This window comes from Heloderma suspectum, chromosome 1, assembly GCF_057233095.1.
Source record: "Heloderma suspectum isolate Gila_16-S chromosome 1, 16-S_ref, whole genome shotgun sequence".
NCBI lineage: Eukaryota > Metazoa > Chordata > Lepidosauria > Squamata > Helodermatidae > Heloderma > Heloderma suspectum.
In genome coordinates, this window is record NC_139458.1 from 335628299 (window position 1) to 335646152 (window position 17854).

Genomic DNA, 17854 nt, shown 5'->3' on the forward strand with positions numbered 1-17854 from the left:
GAAAATTCCTGGAGGAAAAAGCTGTCAATGGCTACTACTCTTGATGGCTATGTGCTAGCTCCAGAGGCAGTGAGCTTATGTACACCAGTCGCTGGGGAGCATGGGTTGGAGGGTGCTGTTGTGCTCATGCCCTGCTTGTGGGTTCTTGGGCGACAGCTGGTTGGCCACTGTGTGAAAAGAATGCTGGACTAGATGGACCCTTGGTCTGATCCAGCATGGCTCTTCTTATGTTCTTATGCTTTAGAAATTTGGCTGTGGGACAGATGAAACTGCACAGCAGTTTCGTGAGTTCTCCATATCAGGAACACAAGATTGATTCAGTCTACAGAATTTACCTTTACAATCAATTGTATGAAATTGCTAAACATATTTCCTTCATTTTAAAATGGAAACTACTATTTTTTAAAAAAAAAATCTTTGCATTATTTAATTAAAACCCTGTAAGAGTTTAGGATCTCAGCCTTAAACATTTAAATGGTTGAAACTTGTTGACCTACTGCAAATAATACTATAGTGAGAAACTCGGTTAGATTCTTACAGGGCTGCAAAAATAACTTTAGATTAGGTTGTGATCTGGAATCCGACACTGTGGGCTGTGCAGCAAACTTTACATGTATTCTTCATTCTTTTCATGAATCTGTGTAGTATAGGCTGCCAGTCTGACCTTTTAAAATGGTTGATTGTGTGTCAAATGAATCATTGTTTAGTGCTGAGTGCCAAACTCTGCAATGTTGCACTTCTGTTAGCTAACATTTTGAAGGAATTATTCTGGCTATCATGGTACATGAGCTACCAACACATTAAGGAAGCCTGATTTTCCAATGGTAATGTAATTTCCCTTCTAAAAGTCACAATCTAAAGTTGGTTATGGAATTTACTTTGTATCAAGACTGTTTATAGATGGTTTAGCATATATTGGGCCATTTTGGACTAATGACCCTGGCCTATAGAAAGTTCCTGTACACAGCTCTGCACAGGCGCAGAGCCCATATGTGTGATGAATAGAGACCACAAAAAAGAAGCTATGGTTTAGGAAGCTGGTAATCTGGCTGTGTATTGGCTTTGGCGTTTCAATCCTGGTCTGTTTAACCCAGAGTTCCCTGTTACATCCAGAACAAGGAACTCTGATTTAAACAGGACAGGACTGAAGCACCAAAACAAGTGCAAAAGGAGATAAGTGTTGCCTGTTCATGGTATACAAAGGGGCAGTCCGTGGTATACCAGGCTGGAATCATTGCATCCCTAACCCTACCCACTTTCTGAAAGGTGATCAGTTTTTCCTTACTAAATGCATAGCCACACATTTCATAGAAGACAACAAGAAGCCCTCTGCACTTGAAGGATTTGGACTATATCCAGGACTGGCCCAAGACATTTTACTACCTGAGGTGAAGCAGCAAATGGCATGTCCCCCACCAATTCAGGGTGCATAGTACCCAAGCCTCAGCTCCCGAACTTCCTCAGAGTTTGGGCAGTCTGCCTCTAGATTTTTGGCTTAACTTCAAAAACCAACAGCGATAAGTTACAATCCAGGAAAATTGTGGTCAAAACTATGTTAAGGAAAGCCAACCCCTATTTAAACCATTTATGTTTTCTGAGACTTACAGTTTCCTATTTCGGTATGCATACAGGTGAGCTAAGATAGAACTCCTTGTGGATGAGCAATGTTTCTGGTATATACTAGAACTTCAAACTCACTGATTCCTCTACTCTCTTTAGAAGTGCTTCTATGGAACAGAAGCTTAGCCAGCACCCTGAAGAGACCCCAACTTTAGAGCTCAAGAGAGATGGCAGGGGTGGGCAGGGACAGGTTCTGCAAGTCATACTACTATTTCCATCTTACTCGGCCAATGTCCAGCAAGAACCCATGCTGATAATCTCTAATTTAAGCTACTGCTCTGAAGAAAAGCAGGTCAAGATGGAAGGTATGCCTATTTGTTCAGGACCAGAACTACAACTCAACAAGATTTATGGAGCCCAGGGCTCTTCTTCTAAGAGTAAATACACATTGTAAAAATAGAAAAGGAGGATAAAAGCCACCTATCTCCTTTCACTTCCCTCCCCAACACCAGCCTTTTTTTGAAACTCCACAGCACATATCGGTAATGGATTTCTGAGTAACAGCTGGCCGATGCACAGACACTAATGTTAAATATTAGAACCAAAGACTGTAAGGGATTTATTTGCCACATATACAATAATGGGCTCTGAAAACCTTCATAAATTAGACTTTACTCCATTAAAATTCAAAGAGCCGCTTGAGTTATTAGTATGTCAAAAGAATGCTAACTGCTAATAATCAGCAGATAAGACTATACATCATTCCCATCATATCAACTTCCTGAATATCCTACAAGACTGATAAAATACTTAATGCTCGTATCTGTTACTTTTAAAAAGCCTGAAGTTTTCCTAGGACCACTTGTACTAACTAGATGGCTCTACAACTTCAGCAAAAGTTAAGAGGCTGTTTACTAATAAGGGATTAATGTACCTTTTAATGGCTGATCATCCTAGTCTATAGAGATTGAAATACCTAGATCATTTAAGATTTTAACACTACTGACATAGATTTAGGAAGGGGTGCATTGCCTCTCCACATCCATAAAATTATAATTTACTACTAATTATAGATTCATAGATCATGGCACCTTAAAAATATCCAAGTCTGGAATGAAAGCCCATTTATGATGTCACCAAATACAGTCAGTGATGATAAGCCAACACACTTATAATGTTTTGATTGTGTAGATCAGGGATGGGGAATGTGTGGCCCTCCAGATGCTGCTGGACTGCATGTTCCAACATTCTTCATCATTAGCTCTGTTGCCTAGGCCTTATGGGAGCTGCAATCCAAGATCTGGAGGGCTACATGTTCCCTATCCCTGGTGCACACCTCTAGCTTTACTACCAACTTCTACTGTTAATAATAGTATATTAAAATAAGAGGACGTTGCAAAAGTGAGTATGCAGCCTGAGAAGTCCACTGAAGATCACATGGCCAAGACGGGAGGGAGCTACATCCCACTTTTTGTTTACACAGCTCACTGGAAGGGGTGCATTGTCTTTCCACATCCATAACATTATAAATTTACTACTAATTATAGATTCATAGATCTACTACATACTGATCCTCTCCCATACTCAACAGGGTGCTGCATTTATCTATGCAAAGGAAATGGTGACACCTCTCATAAAGTAGGGGGTGGCATCTTTTTCCAGCTTCCATTTAAACAGGGGTAAGCAACCTCCAGACAACCTTGTGCCCATAAGCCCCAGCCAGGCTGGTCAATGGTCAGGGATTATGGGAGGTGTAGTCCAAAACATCTGGAAGGCACCAGTTTACCTACCCCTGCATTTAACTCATGATTCTGGGTTTGCACATAGTGACAATGTATTGTGTAGTAAACAAGTCAGACTTCACAAACCAGCAACAAACCATGGGTTCCTCTTTCTGGGTTGTTCGTGGTTAGCAAACCTTGGTTCGCTAGCATGGCCTCATTCACACATCATGGCAACCGAGAATTCAACAACCCGTACCATGGGTTAGCATTATGTGTGAATCAGACCACTGTGTGGACAGTTGCTCTTGCTGACTCTAGTAGTCTGTGCTGGTGCAGGGCAAATACCCACTCAGTAACTATGCACTTACACAGCACTAGCTGTAGCACACTATTGTAACCTCAAGTTAAGGCCGGGAATTCCAGTCCTTCTTTATTGCTATGAAGTGGCTACTGGCAGTTTCACCTAGCAAAACTCATCACCACCCACCACTGATGTAATGCATTATACATGTGGCTGTGTCTAAAGATATGATATGCACATCATGTTGATCATATGCTTCTAAAACATTTTCCTCAGCTCATCATGCACTTCTGATATGATGTGGTATTACAGGTTGGCACCTCCTGACTTACATTGTTTACAAATGTGAACCCTTTCATATATTGACAGCCAATACCTTATGCTAGAGGTTTAATCCACTGCAGATAAAGACAATGAATTAAGTTTCTGAACAGGCAACTAGCCTTATGAGTCAACAGAAATGTACTTCTCAGAAGTCATCATGACCAGTTTTTCTTCCATATTCAATTGTCCTTGAGGATTAATTGAAAGGCACATTCAGAGACAGAAGTACTTACTGCGAATTTGCCTCTTGATTTCCTTTGAAGGATCAAGCCAATTCTAGAAAAAGAAAAAGAAATTACATGAAGTGGGAGTGGGAGGGAGAAGAGTGCAGTACACTTAACATGCATTTGATAGTGCAACTATAGTTATTTGCTGTTTTTTCAAGATCAGCCTGTGATGTCATTGAGATCATGATTTAAATCAGGCTACATCAAACTATTAATTACCTCCCTTCCCTTTGCATACATTTTTTCATTCACTAGAAGGATGCCCTATTTTCTTAAAATAGCTTTGTGAAAATGGTTTCAAAGGAATTATCCCTGGCAAACCAGCATTTAATTTCCACTCAGTCAGCTCCATTAAAATATGGCACAGATAGCCATGGCTATGCAATATCCAGCTCTATGTATTGTCCTACAAATCAATGGGAGACAACTGGATATACAATATACTTTTCTCTCATTCCACACAAAGGAAAGGTTGCCTCTTTGATGTACAACAATGGTAAAATGTTACCAAAGCTAATAAAATAGAATCTAATCAGGAAGCTGATTATGCACATTCCCCTCACTGTGATTTTGTTCACAAAATGCCATGCTAGATGTGTGATCCTAGGCAATAACTTCACATTGTGCAGGTAAGTCATGGTTCCAAGCACTTGGACCTACTTATTCACTGCAAAGTGAAATTGGGAGTGGGGGATTTGCAGGGAAGAATCAGAAGGTATGCATGCAGATAGTATGCTTTATCCTTTCCTGGTCTGCTGCTTTTCCTGAGCTAAGGATCTAGACCCATATTTGCAAACCAAACATGGGCCAGGTATATTGGTTGGGTGGAAAACAAGGACCATTAGAAGATGGTAAAGCAACCCTATCCACCTGAGCTTTATCAAAGGTAGCATAAAGTGTATTTAAGGTCATGAAAAGCAAAAGTGTGGAAAACAGCAGAAGCCTCTTCCCCTGAGAAGGCCCAAATGCAAAATATATCTTGCACTGGGGACAGGCAAAGCCAATTACAAGGATGAAATACTTCTTATGGGTGCTTTTTAGGCAGCTCATGAATGGGGAATGTGTTCAACTCTTCATCTAAATTAGGGAGATTAATAGACATTTAACTAAAATCGATTAGCTGCGAGGGAGTGCTTAAAGAGATAATTATGCCATTTCTAAATCCATCACAAGCACACTAGACAGGTTTGAGAAGATAATACTTTTGTTAGGTAATAGATATCCTACTGACTAGTGCAACTCAAACTACAATATGAACACACCTCTTTGCAAGACTTCCTCCTCCCCCAAAGAGTTAAGTGCACATGAACAGACCATTTTGTTTTCAGTCAGAAGTGACATTATTCAGTAGGCTCCCATTAAGTTAGTAAATAATAAAGTTATAATAAACAAGTCCACAAGACATGATAGGTGCTTTGTTCACAAATATCCAGATGTTATACTGTAGGAATTCAGAAAACTGCTTGCCACAATTCAAAATGAACTAAATAGACTGAAGCAGATAAAACTTTAGTTGAGTATTCATGACACTTCAAAAATGCAAACTTCTCAATAAATAACTAAATTCAAATTTTATATTTGCTTTTACTTATGTTTTTAAAAAACATAAGAAATCAAGGGAGTTTAAGCTACAATCTACCACCCAGCTTCTTTACATGGAAAGGTCAATTAGCTCTGCTTCCCATAGCATCCTGGTGTTGCTTCAGGGAGCAGTTGTAATTCTCTGCTGAGAGAGAGCATGGCATTCAGTTTCTACGCCCTGCAGCTGCAGTCTAGCACAACAGCTGGCTCATAAATGGGCGGCTGTGATGAGTGTACAAGAATGAGAAAACACACATCATTCAGCATTTAGCACTTACTGGGCTGTAGGTCAGAGCTTTGTGGCATTTTAATCTGAGGAGGCAATGGACGCAGCAGGAAAAAATGAATCAGACTGCGCGGGTGCCAAGATGAGAAAACACAATTCCATCTTAAGCTTTTTAAAGAAAGGGAGGGGAGAGAGGAGGTAATACCAACAAAACTTATTCCATAAAATCTGTGAAGTTAAAAGGCACTGTTTTTGAGCAGACATGTAAGTTCTTCAGCATAATGCTCAAAAAGCAATACAATCATTGCTACCAGGAAGGAGAAGAAATATAACAAGATATAATTTCATCCTTTAGAAGTTTCCCGAAAGAGGCTCAATGCAGGCACAGGGCCCATATGTGTGATGCATGGAGACCACGAAGAAGAAGATATAATTTGAGGGGTTTGTTTCCTAAAACCCAAGTGTATTCAGAAGATCTGAAATTGACCCACAATACACATTTAGTGAAGTTCAAAGTTGCTACCTTTTGAAAGCTATGGTAAAAGATAGCTAGCTATAGAATGTATACATCCACAAGTGTCATTACTGAATGGTGCCATTTCATATAATTATCACTTCCATTGGTGCAAATCACCAGGTTTTCATTGTTGACAGATCCCATGTTTTCAACAACAACAAAAATTAAGAAAATAACAGCTGTTTAAGGCAGTGGTGGGTGTCTCTTAGGTTTAATTTCATTGCAAACAATAATTGGATCTGCCAGGCATCTAAATACACTGGCCATGACCCAGTCACCCATTTATGTACAGGCAGTGACCGTGTGCATACAAATAGGCTTATTACATCCATTTTAGTAAACTCCTTCCCAAACTTCAAAGTCAGCTTTGTGGTATTCTTAACAACCATGTTGGATTAACTGAAACATAATGACAAAACATGGTTAAGAAAGCTTAGCAATGGTTTAGCGTGACCTGTACTGAATTTTTAACTGAAGCTCTTACCTCAAAACCTAGCTGTTGACAAACTACAGGGCTGAAGCAGTGCAGTTCCACCCTGCTCCTCTGTCTCTGTCTCTCTCTCTCTCTCCCCCCCCCTCTCTCTCTCTCTCACACACACACACACACACACACACACACACAGTTTAACCAGTCGATGCTTTGACCCTCTACATAGTGTGTGTGTGTGTGTGTGTGTGTGTGCACACGTGTGCATATGTGAATATATACAAATGTGTTTACACACACATACCCACACCTTATCAACATTTGGTCCTTACACTATCTGTCCCCAATATTAAAACTCTTGCCCTGCTTTTACTCATCTATTCAAGGTTCTGGGACTAGACTCTACAACCCAACCTCTGCATAGGACAACCTCACACAGCAAGCAAAGTACTAAGTGTGAGCAACACACGCTAATTAGTTGTTCCTAACTGTGAAGATGTCATTTCCACAGCTGCTATTAAAATATGATTTACAGGCAGATGAAAACTAGAGCACAAACTGCTTTTCAATCAGCATTTTCACCTTCAGCTGTTCAGTCCTATGCATGAGCCAAGACACAGGCAAACAGAAAGAAGCAGCTGACATGCATAAGGGGAGGCATTGCTGAAGTTTCTGTTGCATTTTGTATTAGGGAAACCTGGATTAAAGAGTCTTTGCCTATATTATGGCTCCCATGGGAGTGAGGCAGTAGCCACACTGAGATATTACTCTTCAAGTAATGAGAACCTACCATGGGTGAACTCCTCCATGGAGCTTCTTCTTGCAGCAGCCGCCATTTTGAATATTCAAGCCGTGGTGGCGGTGTAAATAGTTTGTCATAATGTGTGAACCCAGAGAGGGCAGGTTGTTGGGGTGGTTAATAAGCCACCCACAACCCTAAAACAGGCCACGGGCTCTGGGTGGAATGTTAATCACCCCAACAACCTACCCTTGCCAGGTTCTCACATAATGACAAACTACAATGCACCCCCACCGCAGCTTGAATATTCAAAATGGCAGCTGCCACCACAACGAGAAGCCCCACGGGGGAAATCACCAACAATGGCTTCTCATTTCATGTGAACCAGGTCAATCTTCCAAACCATGGTTTGGCAGATCACCAAAGAGAAGCAGAAAGCCTCGGGTGTGAATACTCCCTCATCCTCTTCTCCCTTTAAATGCAAGTAGAAAAGGGTTAGGGTTTGCTGCAAACTAGAAATAGAAGCTTCTAATCTTCTCCTCACACCTGTGGAGATAAAGGCAGAAGGGGAGAAGGGATCACACAATTCTGAGGTTTGCCACTGTGAGGATCATCTAAAAGTAGACCATGAAGCCAATGTCATTAGCCCTTGCTCAGTTCAAAATATGACACCCATTAAAACTGCATTACCAACTAGGGCCAAACTTTACAGTCACAAGATCTCTTTTTTTGTGCAGGAGTTTGGGGCTCTGAACTAGGACAAAAAAATAAATATAAGGTTTAATACAAGAAACAAGTGCAATTCCCATTTGATTAAAGAAGTTACCAACCATTCTTTTAACCATCTCAACTACAAAGGAAAACTTACCTTCTGGTCTAAGTGGTCCTGAAACAGTAAACCAAAATAGTCCTTTTCCAGTAAGTTAAGATGTTCACACACCTTGTCAAATAGCACCTGGCCTTTAGCTTTTTTCTAGAATTAAAAAAAAACACAAAACCAAGGAAGATTAGAACTTTTATTTCAAACAATAAGAATGATAAAATATTCTTACAAAGTTCTGTGAATTAAACATGCTAACACAAACAAAAATTGCTTAATGTTTGTTATTCCTTATTTTCCATTTGCTGTTTTTTTTTTTAAAAAACCACACCACTTTGTCACCTGGATGCCTCAAAAGCTAAAACTATCACATAGGAAAGCCCTGATAAAGAATTGTACTTTTGTTTTGATGTTTTCAGATCATTGAAACATGCTCCTAAACAGGACAAATGAAAAACTAAACACAATTCCTTAAAACGTGCACTACTGTTGTAAATATATAAGAACCAGGAATGTCGATTTAGTGATTGCTTCACAGATGGCTTGTTATTTGAATAAGAGTAGGAACTAGTGAATGTTTACAATGTGGGGAAGTAATGGTATGATTTAATACAATTACATGTAATCCAATACTATGTTGTGGCCGGATCACCAGTGTGATCTCTTTATGAATGAGAACAAAACTAAAACAAAGACTTGGCAATTGTCAGACCATATACTTTGTATTTATTTGATAAACAGCTACTTAGACGGAGCAATCCTATGGCCGCTGGACAGTGGCTAGACAGCCATAGGATATGCAGTTTTCCGGGAACCAACCTCAGAGCCCACGCTCCGAGGTCAGTTCCCAGAAAACCGACCTCCCCCAACATCCGCACTGCCTTGGAGGCAGCATGGAGAAGCTCCATCTTCCGCGCTCTGAAGAAGAGTGCAGAGCAGCTGAAAAGGGGCAGGGCTGGGGGCGTTCCAAGGCAGGGAGAGCAGATCTGTATGTACAACACATCCTATGTGTCGTACAGCAGCCTCTTCTCCTGCTTGGCCCCCCCTGTGGCTAGACTGCTGAAAACAGGTGTTTAGCAGAAAAAGCAGGGCAGGAGAGGCGCTGAGGGAACGATCCCCCCTGTGCTTCTCCTGCCTTGCTTTGGATAGGTGGTCGTCTCTAGGTTCGGACACAGCCACCTATCTAGTTAGGATTGCGCCCTTAAGTGGATAGTGCCTTGTAAGCAGCATTCTATGCCATAATGAAACCTTTAAAACAAGTACAAGAACTATTATACCCATCCTGTTAGTAAGCAGTCAAGCATTTCTACCCCGCCTTTTCACACACACACCCCCACACACAAAAATGGTGCTCAAGGTGGCTAACAATAAGAAGAAACCAAGATTAAAGTAAATCTAGTCAAAAATCATAAAAACAAATACATTAAAAAACACAATTAAAAATACAACAGTAAAAGAGATAATGGGGCTGTTTACATGTAATGACAACCCATTGTTTTAAAAACTGATGGGTTGTCAGGGTCAAGACAGAGTGTACTTGTTAAGCCAGTCCTATGGCTTAACCAGTACAAAACTAAGTCAAAAATTACTGTGCAAAATACTCAAGACTAGATGAGATACCCATGAAAAATCCCTATTGTATTAGATACATGGCTGAATTTTCCATTTTGTGGCTTAGAAATATGAATCTTGGCAACTCATGACGCTTTCCTCAAATACAAAGTGAACACTACAGCCTCAAATGTTGTTCAGTTCACAATTTTAATATATCATTTATTAAATTAAAAGCACTTTGGGGCCATCTTTCCACATATGCTCAGAACATACTTTTAAAGTGGTATCTGTTTTTAGCTCAAGTCCTGAACACCAATTGGCACTTACACACAATGCTAAAACATCTGGAGGGCACCAGGTTGCCTACCTCTGATTTAGTGTGACATGCACAAGCTGAAATAAGCTCAAGCAAGCCTCAAGCTTGCATACTCTTCCTACTGTGTAGCTAGGAGGATTTTGGCAGCATACACTTTTGTTTTCACTTAATCTGCTAAAAAGATACCATGCAAACAAGTTATCATGGTTTATAAAAAACACTGGTTAGTTTAACAAATCAGCTTCGTAACCCAAAGTTTGAAATTGGCTTATTTGAAAATAAACGCTACCAAATCCTCCTCCTGGCCATATGGGAGGAGAGGCAGACCATGTGGTCTGAGGCTCACTTGGGCTCGTTCCAGCTCGTGCAAGTCATGCCAAACCATGGTTTAGCATGATGTATGAACCAGGTCTATTGTATCCCAAATGTTCAACATTAATGCTTTAAAAAACAGTTAACTGATTGTCACCATGACATTTTAGGATTGTGACCAAATCTAAGGGCCTCTAAATTATAGCAGTGAGCTGCCTCAAGTGAAGAACCATGATGTTTGTGATGATCTTGTTTCCCAACACAAAAGCCCTATGCAGGTGCTTGCCTACAAAATGAGTAAGGCTAAACCAGGACATGAACTACACACGACTCCCACCCCCAATGTCCCCGCTCACCTGGCTGCTCTTGGAGGTCTGTTTCAGACCTTCAGGCTAAACATCTGAAGATCTCTAAAAACAGCAGCATGCAAAGGGACACTGGGACAGGGCTTGCATGTATGCCCAGGCCCCGGCTCCATTTCAGCTGCACTTGTGTCGCAGACAAATGCCTGCATGGAGCTAAAGACAAGCAGATTAAAAAGAAAACAAAGGAACAGAGCCTCGTGAGTAAATTTGGTGCTTTGAAGCCTCAAAAGAAGAGTTTCCCCAAGAAGCAAAACAAATGTCATAAAGTAAACCAAGTAGTGGGAAGAAGTAACAGATTCCTATAATAGATTTTGGGGTGGTTCACCTCCTGGCCCATAAAACATAGTAGAGTTAGGAAGCATACATACGCAAACTAAGAAAAGAACACTCATCTTCTTTATCAGTTCCTTATATTTTCTTGTTGCACACAGAGAATGCTTAATACATATTCTGCTACTACAGTGACTTGCATAAGTATTCTCCCCGCTTTGACTCTTCCACATTTGGTTGTGTGGAATTAAAATGGATTTAATCGGCATTTTTACCATTTGATTTACTCAACATACTTAACACTTCCTTAACACTTTGAAGGCACAAAATATTTTTATTGTAGCACAAAAGTTAAACAAAAACAAACTGGCATTTGTTGGTTACATAAATATTTATCATACCCCCCTGAGTCAATACTTGGTAGAAGCACCTTTGGCAACAAATACAGCAAATACAGTCTTTGGGGGTAAGTCTCTATCAGCTTGGCACATATGGATCTCGAAGCCCATTCTCTGTCAGGTTGGATGGGAACCACTGCTGTACAAAAATTTTCAAGTCTTGCCACAGATTTTCAATTGGATTGATGCCTGGGCTTTGACTGGGCCATTCTAAGACATTTAGGTTCTTGTTTTTAAAACACTCCAATGTAACTTTGGTTGTGTGCTTAGGGTCATTATCCCACTGGAAGGTAAACCTCTGCCCTAGTCCCAGGTCCCTTGCAGATGAAACAGGGTTTTCTCTACAATTGCCCTGTATCTGGCTCCATCCATCTTTCCCTCAATCATGACCAGTTTCCCAGTCCCTGATAATGAAAAGCACGCCCACAACATGATGCTGCCACCACCATGCTTCACCATAGGGATGGTGTTCTCAGGCCAATGAGCACTGCTGACTTTGCACCATACATAGGATTTTTACAGTAGGGCCAAAAAGTTCAATTTTGGTCTCATCAGACCAGAAAACCTCTTCCCACATGTTTGCTGTGTTTCCCACATGCCTTCTGGCAAAATCCAAAAGGGATTTGATATGTCTGTTTTTTTTAGGAATGGCTTTCTTCTCACCACTCTTCCATAAAGCCCAGCTTTGTGGAGCATCAAGGTGATAGTTGTCCCATGGACAGTTTCTCCCAACTCAGCTGTGGATCTCTCCAGTTCCTTTAGAGTTACCACTGGCTTCTTGGTTGCTTCTCTGACTAATGCCCTCCTTACCCAGTCACTTAGTTTTGGTGGACAGCCTTCCCTAGGCAAAGTCATGGTTGTGCCATATTCTTTACATTTTGTAATAATGGATTTAATGGTGTTCCAGGGCATGTTGATAGCTTGGGATAATTTTTTTATATATATAACCCCACCCTGATTAGTGCTTCTCCAGAACTTTACCCAGGACTTGTTTTGATAGCTCCCTGGTCTTCGTGACGCTGTTCATTTAGATATGCTCTTCAACAAACTCTGGGGCCTTCCAGAAACAGGTGCATTTAATCTGAGATCATGGCAACACTTGAATTGTACACAGGTGGACTCCATTCAACTAATTATATGACTTCTGAAGGCAATTGGTTGCACCAGAGCTTATTTAAGGTTATCACAGCCAAGGGAGTGAATACTTAGGCAATTGAGACTTCAGTTTTTTATTTGTAAATCATCTTGTAAGATACGTAGATTTTCCCCCCACTTCAATATTATGGACTATTTTGTGTTAATCAGTGACAAGAAAACCTAATTAAATCTATTTTAATTCTAGGTTGTAACACAACCAAATGTGGAAAAGTCAAAGGGTGGTGGTGGTGGTGAATACTTATGCAAGGCACTGTAAATGAAGGCAGACTGACCAAACAATTCAAAATTTATCTTTTTAAAAAAACAGAAGAACCAGATAGACTGGGAAACCAAAACTATATAAGAGTGTAAATTTTCATTGATTGTATTTTGTTTTAAATTCCTCTGTTCTATACCACTGTGGAAAAGATTTGAACAGGGAGATGGTGCTGGCTTGTATAAAAAACATTTCTTGTACAGAAATAGTGAGCATAAAAAGGCACAAATGAAGGAATGGGAAGTAATTAATAGAGGCATTGAAACAGACATCTCCCAGTGTGAGGAATACAATAAGGAGAAATGAGCACACCAACTGGATTGCAGACAGGAGGACTTTGAAGATAGGAGGAAATCTGAACTGACTCTAGTGGCCATTATTCCCAATTCATACAGAATTTCTAGAAAATAATACTTCTAGCTTTGAGTTTGAAGTCTCTTATCTAATTGACAAATTATTCCAGTTCAAGGTTTTGTATTTAAGGTAGCCAAAAGTTTAATCAATCTCAGGAACTCACAGTTAAACTGCTAAGGGTCAGCACATATCTTTAACTCATTCATGGCTGACGCTGTCATTTGAAGTTAGAAGCTTCAATACACTGAATTACCAGTATACATAAACACAGCATTCATGTCATTCCAAGCTCCTATAAATGCTAATATAAAAGGCTGCATCTTGTCAAGGCAACATCAGGACCATGGGACTTGGACCCCTACTGCCATCTTTTCTTCAAGTCAAGGGTTTTCACCTTGTTTTTCATCTTGAACATGACTGTGAGGATTCATATTTCACTCTTATCTGCTCTTCTCCCACTATTTCCTCAAGCTCCTACAACACTTATGACCCAAATGTCCTTCCAGTTTTGGATGAGTTGGCAACCACTCAAGTGACACTTTGAGACAAGAACCAAAAGGTTTCGATAATCTTGATTTTGAGCATAAAGACAAACAGACTGTCTTCTGACACAAAAAATGTGTACGCCATGACCTGGTACTACCATGAGATGGATTTCTCAGCACTAACCTAAGTACCTAACTTGTTCCTGTTGGTTTTGGTTAATGTTGGTTGCCCTGATTCATTTCTGTGGGCCAGGTTGCCAGGGTGTATATTGCTTATTCTACAAGCACTGAGTCACCTGAAAGGAATCCTAATGGTTAGAACAGAGCAATGTAGGTTTCTTCTTTAACCTTCAACATATACATTTAATGTTTATTTATCATACAGGTGAGCGACAAAACTGAACTTTGCCCCAAGGCACTGACCTAGGAATAAAAGATCATTAACCATACTACTTAAACACAGACAGACACCTAATCGATATAATTGCTTTCAGTTGTGGATTCCATAGACAGAGTTTGGGGTTTGGATACAGAAGACCCAGGTTCAAATACCCATCTGATCCAAAAGATGTGGATGGCCTAGGGCATATCACAGGGTTGTTGTGAATATAAAGGAGCTGGAAACTGTACAGTAGTAGACATAAAACACTGTTTGCCATATGGTATTACAGATATCTACTCAAAAGAGCTGACTCATCCATCCGTTAACACAGTTTTGTACCATACTATTCTAAATTTTAGATTGTATTAGGTTGAAATTTTCATCTATGGATAGATTTTGTACTAATCTGCTTATTTTAGAAGCTCACTCTTTTCCTTGTTATACCTATGATTTGTTTGTTTTAGTTGCGTAAAATTTTCGTTTGAGCTCACAGGAAACCTTTTTTAAAACCTACAACGAAACATGTTAATTCTGCATTTAAGAATTTCCTATTTCTCCTCTCATCTGAGTATTCCTACAGGTCTTGCACCCATGAAAGGAAGACAGTGATTACAAGAAGCATTAGAAGAACACTTTCAGTTTAATAAAGAATATTAAAACAACCAGTATGAAGATACCCCAACACCTACCAACAAACAATTAAAATAAAACAGCCTCATACTACCAATGTTCTGAAGATAACAGTTAAGACTGATGGGAGCAATCTAGTGACAATATCTGTTTCGCTAAAGCCATCTAATTTCTCATTTTCACTATTTCCAGAGTCAACACATACTGCAATCTGTGAGTTTATTGGTTTTTACATGTAGACTGTATACATGTTCAAACCAAGCTTGAAATGGTTTTGTGGCAACAAAAATTATACAGTAGGCAAACAGCTAACATTTCAGTAGTTTGTTCTTTCTTCTGCAATCATAGACTGGGAGTTTCCATATAATTTTACTGACAATAATTAAAAGCACTCAAATGTTGTACTTGCTGCACTGGGTGGCAGCTGACAAGAGAGAAAATATGGACATTCAGAATAGGTTACTTTTAGCATATAAGAAGGCAGAGTATCCTTTCTGACTTTGGAATAGCCTCTGCTACTGGTGCAATTAAAGAGGTCTGCTGCCTTGCACTTTCAAGCGAGCCCTACATCTGTCTCTTATTGGCACAATTTAAGAGCAGCAGCACACTGCCTTACACTATCAAGCAGGTTCTACATCCCTGTTCTGCTATTTATGGCATTTAGCAAAGCAGTCATAGCATGACATTTTTGAAACCTGGCAGCTGAAAGGCATTTTTGCAATTGCTTATCCTGCAGATTTCAGTAGACGCCACTGCAATTCCAAATGCCATCAACTTGCCTATGTGTAGGCTCTTGCGACACTAAAGTTATTGTGCCTAGCAGCCAGAGATAGAAAGCTCACAACTGAACAAGGCTGCTATGCTCTGTGAGCTATGTACTACACAGTAGTTGTGAGCTACACTGTACAAATACAAAGGACAAGAGCGAAAAAAGGTATGCAATGTAACTACCAAGCACAATAAATGCATTGTTTATTTCTTTCAAAAGGAATAAAGCACATTCATACAGGACTGAACTGCTCAATTTATATTCCAGCATTACATTTTTAGCTAGATCTTTCAATGTTATACTTCATCAGCTGAAACACAAGGAGTAATGAATTTAACACATACTGACAGATACAGAAGAGGATCAACAAAATTAATTGCAGCAATTATATTCAGGTACAATACCAAAAAAAACACCCCTTCCTTAATTTGTGCTTGATACTACTGAGAGATTTTACTGAGCAATTTTCTTCACAGAGGGTAATGATAATTTCCCATTTAAATTGGATTTTTAAAAATAAATTCCAACTATAGCAAGTTTTAAAATAACCTAGTTTAAAAAGAAATCTGAATTAAATACAAATAAGTCTATACTTACAATCTCTATTAAATAAATCATATTCATCTAGCAAACAGATTTAAGCTGAAGGAGGATTTTAATGTAAAAACAGACTCATGAGGGGAAAAGATCTGTCTTCTGACTGAGGTCAGGCATTATAAAATGATATGTCATGTATTGTATTTGTTATTGGGAGTTTCTACAGAACTCAAGGTCTAACAAGTTCTCAGAGGAGCAACGTTTCATATGAGGCCTTTGTTTAACCACCAGGTAGTCATCCATGGAGTCCATACACAGGATCTTGTCACTTTGCTTTATGCCCTTCAACTACCTGAGTTGTGCTACATTGGCAGTTCTCCAATTACGAATAGGGAAGACTCTACTCATCAAACAGCCTACACATTTACGTTACACAGCTCACTGAGAAATACGATTTTGCCCAGTAACTATCAGCCCTTGCTTATGAATTTTTTTGGATAATTACAAGCTAATCCTATTAATATTTACTCAGAAGTAAGTCCCATCTGTTCAGGTTTATTTTAAAACAAGCACACAGGACTTTATGCGCTTAGTGTTCAAGTAAATAATTCTGATTAGTGTCCTTGTGTTCAGAAATCTGTTTCTTTTTTCTCAGCAATAATTCTCCAGTGCACATGGGCATCATGACCGTTGTGCAACGTTGTATAAAGGCTCTATTTACTTACCAACTGATATAACTTGTTACAGAAACCCAATAGCATGCATGCCTGCTTAGGAAGTTTGATCAATTTAGATCATAATTTGTAATCCAATTCTTAAGTAACAGCAATCCTGCTAGATCAGGCTATCTAATCCAGCATGCTGGACTAGATATGCAGGGGAGTGATTTTAGCAGAGAAATTGCAGGATGGAAAAGGATGTACCAGCCTTTCCAACATATGCCAGTCTTCCACTCAGACTGCATTTTGTAAAAATAATAGGTGGAGAAACCTACCAGCAATCTGTCTTGAGTTTGGACTGAGAGGTAAAGCTAATATAATCAGTTTTGCTTCAAAATGTAAGCATTAGATGCTTGATTTTCTAACCAAGTATCACTATAAAGAACTTACATACTGCTTTAATGGTTTCAAACAAAGGATTAATCTTGTTTTGAACAGAATTTAGACTTTGTTTTTGACAAGTGTAAATACAATGCACAAATGCTGTGATCATGTCCTAGCATTTTATTAAAACTGAGTAAGATTAGGAAAACATTGTTCATAGTTCAAAACGCACTTTTCTACATTTTAAGGTCAGGAATTTAGTAAACCACAGATCATATGGTTTGAATGTTGAATGTTGAATTCTTCCTAGGGTAGGAACTGCACTCATCTACTTCATCTAAGCAAACTGTATGAAATCATTAAAACACTTATGTCAACTTCAATACACTTCAGTTGTTCAGACGTGCATAAAATATGGCCATGCAGTCATCTTTTAAATGCTTTTTGTCATAAAAGTTTAATCAGAACAGCGCCCTGTGTAGAAAGGCTCCAATATAATTACCATTTCCTTTAGACGCAGAGCTAGTATTAAGTCAGCTCTTTATATCATATGGCATTCTTAGGCTAGCTAATTATTCA

General features: G+C 39.4%; 1 protein-coding gene across 21 annotated transcripts in view; it reads right to left on the reverse strand.

The window, feature by feature from the left end:
- The window catches only part of EPB41L2 (erythrocyte membrane protein band 4.1 like 2), a 127619-nt gene that overhangs the window by 49021 nt on the left and 60744 nt on the right, over positions 1–17854 (reverse strand). For all 21 annotated transcript variants that reach the window (XM_084827517.1, XM_084827516.1, XM_084827510.1 and 18 more), the window contains 2 exons: positions 8495–8599; positions 4143–4185 (listed from right to left, as the gene is read on the reverse strand). In XM_084827517.1, the coding sequence (XP_084683643.1) occupies positions 4143–4185; positions 8495–8599 (148 nt within the window). The remainder of the gene's footprint in view (positions 1–4142; positions 4186–8494; positions 8600–17854) is intronic.